Genomic DNA, 9,848 nt, shown 5'->3' on the forward strand with positions numbered 1-9,848 from the left:
ACAAATAATTCAAGGTACATTAAACATATAAACATCTATGATACAAGTAAATAACATTTAAAACATACATACACCATATGAACTTACCTAATACAAACAGCTAGCGAGTTGAAATGTAAGGACTATTTTTCAATTTTCCTTTTTCCTCGATTGTCCTGAACTTGATTCAATCTTTGATCTATATGATAATTAAGTTCACATTATCAATTCCAAATACCTTATAATACTCAAATACATGCTTATGGCCCCTAAATCTCATTTTAAAAATTTTCTAAAATTTTTCATTTTATTCAATTTAGTCCTTAAAATCGAAACAAACATATCTTTCACCTTTGAGTCCCGTTTCACAACCCGATTTCAAATACATCCTTCTACAACCCTCTAATAACAAAATTACATAAAATTCATAGTAACTTCAAATTTATTACATTTTAGTCCCTAAACTCAAAACTAACAAATTTCACTTTACAAGTTAATCCCTATTTCATCTCCAAGATTACAAACTAACTATATAGCACCAAAATCTTCAAAATCCATAAATGGTAACATTTAAAAATTTTAAAATTTTTACAATTTAACACTCGGGTTAACTAGATTAAGGCATAAAATTTATTAAAAACGGACTTGGAAAAACTTACCATGCAAGGTTACCAAGCTTGGCCGAACCTTGGATGTTCAAAAATGGCTTCTTTATTATTATTATTTTTTTGTTGAAGAATCAGGGATGGATGTAAAAATGATGATGCTTTAGGTTTCTTTTACTTTAACATATTTTATTATTTTTAATTTATTTAATAATTAACAAAACAAAGTTAAAACATATGCACCAACCGTCCATTTAAATAAATTAAGGTTTAATTGCATGAAAGTCCTTAAAATAATGTTATTAAAGCCTTTTAATCAATAAAAATAAATAGCGATAAGTTTTTACTATTTTTATGATTTAGTCCTTATACCCTAATTGACCATCAAATTACTAAATTTGATTCATACATATTAAATAATAATATTTACGGACGCACTCATCGACATTGTGATTTTGAAACCACTATACCATTGAAAAAGGAATTGTTACAATAACATTTTATTAATTGATATTATTAAGAATGGTTTCGCAGTGATCAATATTGTGGAAATCAAATGATCCATGAGTGATGAAATAAAGGTTGAAAAGTTAAATTTAAACATGTCTTGAGAGATGATACTAAAACTGCTTATTATTCTCGTGGATCGACTGTCACATGTACTAAATCAACCGAAGGACATAAACATTTCGATGGATGAAGCGGGGCTTGGACACTAGTCCTTCTGGAAATTTAGTTATGTACTGATTTTATTTTCTACCAAAAAAGAAAATTGCTCAATTACCATTAATATTCTTTCTCTCTATAAGCAAATTTTAAACTTACACGTAACATTTGCCTTTCAAACCACAAAATTATGTCTTTCCATAATTTAATTCACATTAATATATATTTTCATTTTTGTGTAATTTAATTTTATCTTTATTAATTGCAACATCACAATTTGTCGCTGCAAAATCTTAATAAAATTTGTATTGATAAAATAAGTTGATGTAGAGCGTTAAATATTAGTAACAACCTTAAAATGTTGTTATGTAATTTAATTTTCTTTTTATTTATTAGAGTTTTACAATTGAAAAAAAATAATAGTTTCTAAAAACAAGAATTATTATATTTTATTTTATTAATCCTAGTAAAATCTATAATTGTTAAAATAAAATATTTAAAATTTTAATAATTACCTTGTATTATTAATTCTTTTTATTGGTTGATCTAAAATCTATAAACTCTCCCTGCCTTGCAAATAATTAACTAAAAATAGTCATTAATTTGTTAGGAAGAGGTTACTTTGGTAGTATAAATAGGACACTTCAATGGCATATTATTCAACCTCAATATTCAACCTCAAGAAGAAAGCACTTCAGGAAAAATCAATGGATTCGACGCCTAACGTTGTGGTCGCTAAGGATGGTAGTGGGAAATATGATTGCATCACCGAGGCCTTAGCTGAAGTTCCATTGAATAGTTGCGATCGATTTGTTATTCACATTAAGGCTGGTACTTATAAGGAAAAAATCATTGTGACCAAGGAGATGACTAATGTTATGTTTCTCGGTGATGGCCCAACCGAGACCATCATCACCAATGGTGTTAACTGCTTTAAGGATAATGTTAAAACATTCGACACTGCTACTGTCGGTAAGTAGTATTATATACATATAAGTTTTGGTGGTAAGATGAGGTGACTAACTAGTATGTATGTTTGTGAAATATTGTAGGTGTGGATGGGGCTGGTTTCATGGCCAAGGGCGTTGGATTCGATAACTCAGCAGGACCCGATGGTCATCAAGCAGTGGCTTTTAGGGCATCCTGTGATAAGGTCGTCATGCTCAATTGTCATTTCACTGGGTACCAAGACACCCTTTACGCTCACAAAGGAAAACAATTTTATAGGGATTGTCTCATCAGTGGGACGGTGGACTTCATCTTCGGGAATGCTGCAAGTGTGTTCCAAAACTGTCAGATCGTCGTGAGAAAGCCAGGGGAGAACCAACACAACATGGTTACTGCACACGGAAAGAAAGAAGAAGAAACTAACACAGCCATTGTGCTTCAAAATTGTACCATCTCGGGCGCCCCTGACTACCTTCCGGTGAAGGACAAGAACAAGACGTACCTTGGTCGTCCCTGGAAACAATTTGCGACAACTGTCATAATGCAATGTCAAATCGATGACATCATTACACCAGAGGGTTACTCCCCCATGGAAGGCACCGTAGGACTGGACACTGGTTACTTTGCCGAGTTCCAAAATAGGGGACCCGGTGCCAACACCGAGGGCAGGGTCACATGGAGAGCTATCAAGAAAATCGATATGGATGAAGCCATGAAATGGACTCCTCGCGTATTTTTGCAATCTGACGAATGGCTGGCACAAACTGGCGTTCCTTTTGATCCCGATATGACCCCTGGAGTTTAAACTTCCAAAACCATCGCCATTAATATTCTTTTATATCATTATTATTTGAAATAATGTTGTTGATTATTGATTAATCTGAACAACTTTTTCCTATTTTTATAATATTAATAATATATTCAACTCTTATTGAAGGCAAAAGGGAAGTCATAATTATCATGGAAGGAAAAATCTGAAATTGATTTATTATTCCCCCAATTATAAAAAAGAAAAAGAAGAAATTATAAGGGATAGATATAAAGTTTAATATGCTCTTAAAAAAAATAATTTTGCTATGTATTTCATTAATTAAAACAATACATCTTAATATATTTTATTAATTAATATGAAACATTTTTTAAAATATTTTTAAATATATTTAATTTTAATAATTTTTAATTATCATTTGACAGAAATATTATTTTAATTTATTATAAACTATTTAATATAGATATAATTTCAATACTTTTATTATTTTAATTCATAATATAGTATTTAACGTAATATTTAATATAAATATTATTTTTCAAAAGTATATACTTTCTATATTGTACACATATTTCCATGTGGTACTTGTACTCTATAATTTATATATTTTTTAATGTTATTCTTCATTTTAGGTTTAAATGATGTTTATTTCTAGCCAAGGTTTCATGCTACCATCATCAAAATCTATCCATAAGAGATATCCATTTGATTTATGGGTAAATTGTAAAAATAGTTACTTTTGTTTACCACATATTACATTTTAGTCATTTATATTTGAAATGTCACGTTTTAGTCACTTACGTTATTATTTTGTTACGAATTAGTCACTTTACCATTAAGCTCTACTAACGACAGTCTTACGTGGCAGTCCAAATTAAATTTATTTAATTAAAAAATTATTTTCATCCCAACAATTGGACATTTAAGTTGGCATTTAAAACTCATTTGGACTATCACGTAGGATTGTTGTTAGGGAGGTAACGTAGTTTAACGGTAGAGTGACCACTTCGTAACAAAACGATAACGTAAATGACTAAAACGTAATATTTCAAATATAAGTGACTAAAATGTAATTTGAGACAAATAAAAGCGACTATTTTTATAATTTTTTTTTAATTTTTTATAAAATTTCTCAATTACATACTAAAAAGTTAAATTAAATTGGATTGAATTAGGATATCGGTAACACTATTTCGTTTCTATGTAAATTTAAAGTGTTTTAGGCCACAAACAAATCTCTATCATGTCTTATTAAAAAAAATCAATAAATATTAAATGAAAGTAGGTAATTGGATTCTTTATGGTAATGGCTGATTGTGTTTTTTATACTATAATTAATTTATATTTCTTCATTTTTATATATAAAAAGTTTGGGTAAATTATAAAGATAGTCACCAAATTATTAAATTTTTTTATTTTAGGCATTTAAAATAAAAAATTTGTAATTTAAGCACTTAAGTTACATAGTTCTATTATCTTGGTTACTCCTGTTAAAATCATAAATCGTAGTTAAAAAATTGGTATAATAACACATTTAACCCTCAACTTTTACATATTATATTGATTTAGTCATAATTTTAAAAAATCAACTCTCAAAATTGACAAATTTCTCAATTTGATCCTAATTCTAAAAAAATTCAAAGAAATATATAAAAATAAATAAATAAATTTAAAAATATATCTAAAAACAAAAAAAAAATTATTGTTGACAAAAATAATATATAAAAATTTAAAATATAAAAAGATACATAAATAATTTCAAAAAATATGGGGTTAAATTTAAATTTGATAATAATATTAATATTTTTAATGTATTTTTATTATGCAAGCATACAAATGTTACAATAATATCCATAATTTAAGTGAATTTATACAATCAATTCAAATATATGGGATTATATATATATATATTGGTGAACTATAATAATAGGGCAAAGCCCGAACAACTAACCCAACTAGTGTGATTCGAATCTAGACTATATCTGAAGCAGTGAATATCCTTAACTATCTGGCCATCACATGAGTTTATATGGGATTTTATATTATGAACATATTTAAAAAATTATGACATTAAATAAAATTCACATAATTGAATTTCTACAAACTTAGAAACCAATAAATAAATAAATAAATAAAGGACACACAACTTAACTATATTTAATAATTAAATATATGAAATATATTTTATTTTATTAAAATTTTAATAAATTTACAAATAAGATAAATACTCATGAATAATAATTAAAAAGTAATTAATATGTAAAGCCATTGTAATTTTTTAGACGCATGGTGTATAAAAGAATTATCATTAACAAAATATGGATGGGATTGCATATTCAAATAAAGTTTAATGTTTATTTTATTTTATTATTAATAATGGTGTATAAATCTTTTTTTAATTATTTTTTGGTGAAATTATAAGAGGAGGGTAAAATCTTAACAGTAACGTGACTAGCACTAATCGAGACCACACCTAGGAGAATAAACACCCTAACTATTAGGCCAATACATAAAGTTCAACTCCTTAATTATTAATATTAGAAGACAATATATTGTTTGGCGCAAATGAGGATAGAGAACTGTAAGTAATGAGAATTATTATGTAATAATTAACATTCATTACAAATTTGACATTTGTGTTAAATACATAAAATTCTATATTTCATAAGTATTTTAAATTTCTATTTTGTTTCCTTAATTTAAATATTCTATTTTATTTTATTAACTCTAGTAAAATCTATAAACCCTCCACCCCTTGCAAATAGTTAACTAAAAATAGTCATTAATTTGTTAAGAAGAGGTTACTTTGGTAGTATAAATAGGACACTTCAATGACATAATATTCAAGCTCAATATTCAAGCTCAAGAGGAAACTAATTCAGGAAAAATCAATGGATTCGACACCTAACGTTGTGGTTGCTAAGGATGGTAGTGGGAAATATGATTGCATCACAGAGGCCTTAGCTGAAGTCCCGTTGAATTGTTGCGATCGATTTGTTATTCACATTAAGGCTGGTACTTATAAGGAAAAAATCATTGTGACCAAGGAGATGACTAATGTTATGTTCCTCGGTGATGGCCCAACCGAGACCATCATCACCAATGGCGTTAACTGCTTTAAGGATAATGTTAAAACATTCGACACTGCTACTGTTGGTAAGTAGTATTATATACATATAAGTTTTGGTGGTGAGATGAGGTGACTAACTAGTATGTATGTTTGTGAAATATTGTAGGTGTGGATGGGGCTGGTTTCATGGCCAAGGGTGTTGGATTCGATAACTCAGCAGGACCTGATGGTCATCAAGCAGTGGCTTTTAGGGCATCCTGTGATAAGGTTGTCATGCTCAATTGTCATTTTACTGGGTACCAAGACACCCTTTACGCTCATAGAGACAAACAGTTTTATAGGGATTGTCTCATTAGCGGGACAGTAGACTTCATCTTCGGGAATGCGGCGAGTGTTTTCCAAAACTGTCAGATTGTCGTGAGGAAGCCAGGTGAAAACCAGCACAACATGATTACAGCACACGGAAAGAAAGAAGAAGAAACTAACACAGCCATTGTGCTTCAAAATTGTACCATCTCGGGCGCCCCTGACTACCTCCCGGTGAAGGACAAGAATAAGACGTACCTTGGTCGTCCCTGGAAACAATTTGCGACAACTATCATAATGCAATGTCAAATCGATGACATCATTACACCAGAGGGTTACTCCCCCATGGAAGGCACTGTAGGACTGGACACTGGTTACTTTGCCGAGTTCCAAAATAGGGGACCCGGTGCCAACACCGAGGGCAGGGTCACATGGAAAGCTATCAAGAAAATCGATATGGATGAAGCCATGAAATGGACTCCTCGCGTATTTTTGCAATCCGACGAATGGCTGGCACAAACTGGTGTTCCCTTTGATCCCGATATGACCCCTGGAGTTTAATCTTCCAAAACCATCGCCATTAGTCTTCTTTTATTATCATTATTTGAAATAATGTTGTCGATTATTGATTAATCTGAACAACTTTGTCCTATTTTTATAATAATAATAATACTATATTCAACTCTTATTCGAGGCAAAAGGGGAAGTCATAATTATCATGGAAGGTAAAATATGAAATTGTTTTATTATTCCCCAATTATAAAAAATGAAATTATAAGAGATAGATATAAAGTTTAATATGCTCTTAAACAAAAAAAAAATATAATTTTGCTATGTATTTCATTAATTAAAACAATACATCTTAATATATTTTATTATTTCATATGAATAAATTTTTAAAATATTTTAAAATATATTTAATTTTAATAATTTGTAATTATCATTTAACATAAATATTATTTTTCAAAACTACATACTTTCTATAATTGTAATTTTTTATTATTATAAATGTACACCTCAACCTACAAATAAGAGGACAATGCACATTAAAACAATTGAACCCATGTCCTTCTATATTAGTAATAATACTTATGCCAATTGAGTTAAAACTCAATCCACATCAATATTTCATTTTTATGTAAATTTAAAATGTTTTAAGCCACATTACTCTTGAAATTAATCTCTATCGAGTCTTGTTAAAAAAATCAATAAATGTTAGATGAAATTAGGTTATTGGATTCTTTATTTTAATGGGCTGTTGTTTTTTTATACGATAATTAATTATATTTCTTCTTTTTTATATATAAAAATTTAAGGTAAATTATAAAGTTAGTCATCTAATTATTAAAAAATTTTCATTTTAAGCATTCAAAATAAAAAAAAAGTTTACAATTTAAGCACCTATATTATATAGTTCGGTCATTTTGGTATCTCATGTTAAAATCACAAACCACAAGCTGATGTGGCAGTTAAAAAAATTAGTATAATAACAAATGTAGCCCTCATCTTTTACATATTATATCAATTTAAGTCATAATTTTATAAAAAATAACTCTCAAATTTTATAAATTTTTCAATTTGATCCTAATTTGAAAATTTCAAATAACTATATAAAAATACATAAATTCAATTTGTTTGGAGTCACCACCGACTTTTTTGGCTAGATGTGATTGATCACCTATAAAATCATATTTTATAAAGCAATTTTAAAATTCCTTAAAAAAGATAATTTTAACGCCCATGTTGAAATCCAGAGAAAAATTAAGTTCAAGAATCAATTACGTGTAGAGAAAGTTATAGCACCCCTACAACACCCAAAATTGACACATTGTTAATTACGCATTGTAAAAAACCTCGAAATTTAAAAATACAAAATTTAATATTTAATTATGATCCCTCAAAGCATTCACATATAATAAAAAGATTTTATTTTTTGGGTAATTTAAATATTGAAATAAATTTATTTTCGATATTTTTGGTTGTACATAAAAATACCAAAAACTTATTTTTATTAATAAGAACTCGTGAATTCACTCTGCTCGAAAAAAGGTATGTGGTAATAACATCAATAAATTCCTTACCGAAACGGCAAAGAATTCATTGATGGGGAACATTGCCTCATTATTTTGAAAATTAATTAAAGCTATATTTAATTCAATGTATTGAGGAGAATCAACATCATAAACAATCAAATACATGCCAATGATGGTAGAATATTAATCAATAATATGGTTTTAGCTAAAACATATTTTCTTGTTCAACAGAATGAGCTGAAAGATATATATTTACAAGCATTTAAAAATTAAATGCCATTATTTCCATCGAGACATCAAAAATGGGATCTACTGACATGTTTTTGAACGCCACAAATGGTGAAGCAATTAGTGGCTCGAAACGTTGACCTTGATGTTCGGCAAGTTTTGAGTAAAAGGGTCGTCGGGTATCGCTGGCGAGGTGAGATTTAGGGCACGTTTGGTTCGCTGTATTGGATTAGAGGTGTAATGGAATAGATGTGTAATAGCAAATCAACTGTTTGGTTGAATGTAATGGAATAGAGGCGTAATAGTAAAACTGTGTTTGGTTGAATGTAATAGAGGTGTAATAGCATAATGGAGAAAACTAAAATGACCAGAATACCCTTAGCATAAATTTGTTTTGGTAAATGATTATTGTTATTGTTATTTAAATTTTAATAAGATTATTTATTATCAAAAATAAATAATTTAATCATATTTAAACATAATTATTATTTAATATATTTTAATTAAAATATATAATTTAATAAAATTCTTAATAATTAGCAGAAATTTGTTTTGGTAAATTATTTTATTTAAATTTTAATAAGATTATTAATATCAATAATAAATAATTTACTCATATTTAAACATAATTATTATTAAATATATTTTAATTAAAATATATAATTTAATAAAATTCTTAATAATTAATATTCTTATATGAATTTACTCAAATCATAATATATGATACTGTAAAATATAAATTAAAATAATAATAATTAAATATATTTTAATTAAAATATATAATTTAATAAAATTCTAATAATCAATATTCTTATATGAATTTACTAAAATCATAATATATGATACTATAAAATATAATTTGAAATAATTAATATTAAATATATTTTAATTAAAATATATGATTTAATAAAATTTAAAATAATTATCTAGATTCAAATTTAAGAATTATTTACATGAACAAAAATATAATATTTGTTTCTAAGTTAATTATTTTAATAAAATAATTAAATATTTATATAACGGTGTTCTCATCTTTTGGTATTTTTATATGCAATTTTAAAGATTGAATTCAAACTTAAAAGAATATTTATTTGTAAGCATTTCACCGGTTTACTTCAACTCAATTATTGATTAATTTTTAATAAACATAAATTCAATAACCATTACTATTATCTTCTGAATATTGTACTGAATTTTAGACAATTTTTTATTTTGAGAAAGGAGTTCATCATAAATGCATCACC

At 27.3% G+C, this 9,848-nt stretch overlaps 2 protein-coding genes across 2 annotated transcripts; both read left to right on the top strand.

Moving 5' to 3' along the window:
* Positions 1–1,897: 1,897 nt before the first annotated feature.
* Positions 1,898–3,141, top strand: LOC121208097 (probable pectinesterase/pectinesterase inhibitor 58). The gene is made up of 2 exons (XM_041078600.1): positions 1,898–2,222; positions 2,303–3,141. The coding sequence occupies exons 1-2, from the start codon at positions 1,898–1,900 to the stop codon at positions 3,001–3,003; spliced, it is 1,026 nt and encodes a 341-aa protein (XP_040934534.1). The 3' UTR covers positions 3,004–3,141.
* Positions 3,142–5,820: 2,679 nt separating this feature from the next.
* LOC121207700 (probable pectinesterase/pectinesterase inhibitor 58) lies at positions 5,821–7,029 on the top strand. The gene is made up of 2 exons (XM_041078070.1): positions 5,821–6,123; positions 6,204–7,029. The coding sequence occupies exons 1-2, from the start codon at positions 5,859–5,861 to the stop codon at positions 6,902–6,904; spliced, it is 966 nt and encodes a 321-aa protein (XP_040934004.1). The 5' UTR covers positions 5,821–5,858; the 3' UTR covers positions 6,905–7,029.
* The last annotated feature ends 2,819 nt before the right edge of the window (positions 7,030–9,848 follow it).

The sequence above is a fragment of the Gossypium hirsutum genome, chromosome A10, assembly GCF_007990345.1.
Source record: "Gossypium hirsutum isolate 1008001.06 chromosome A10, Gossypium_hirsutum_v2.1, whole genome shotgun sequence".
NCBI classification, from domain to species: Eukaryota; Viridiplantae; Streptophyta; class Magnoliopsida; order Malvales; family Malvaceae; genus Gossypium; species Gossypium hirsutum.

Coding starts and splice junctions, on each gene's coding strand:
- LOC121208097 (XM_041078600.1), top strand. CDS start 1,898: ATGGCATATTATTCAACCTCAATATTCAACCTCAAGAAGAAAGCACTT. Junction 2,223..2,302: donor ATTCGACACTGCTACTGTCG/GTAAGTAGTATT, acceptor GAAATATTGTAG/GTGTGGATGGGGCTGGTTTC.
- LOC121207700 (XM_041078070.1), top strand. CDS start 5,859: ATGGATTCGACACCTAACGTTGTGGTTGCTAAGGATGGTAGTGGGAAA. Junction 6,124..6,203: donor ATTCGACACTGCTACTGTTG/GTAAGTAGTATT, acceptor GAAATATTGTAG/GTGTGGATGGGGCTGGTTTC.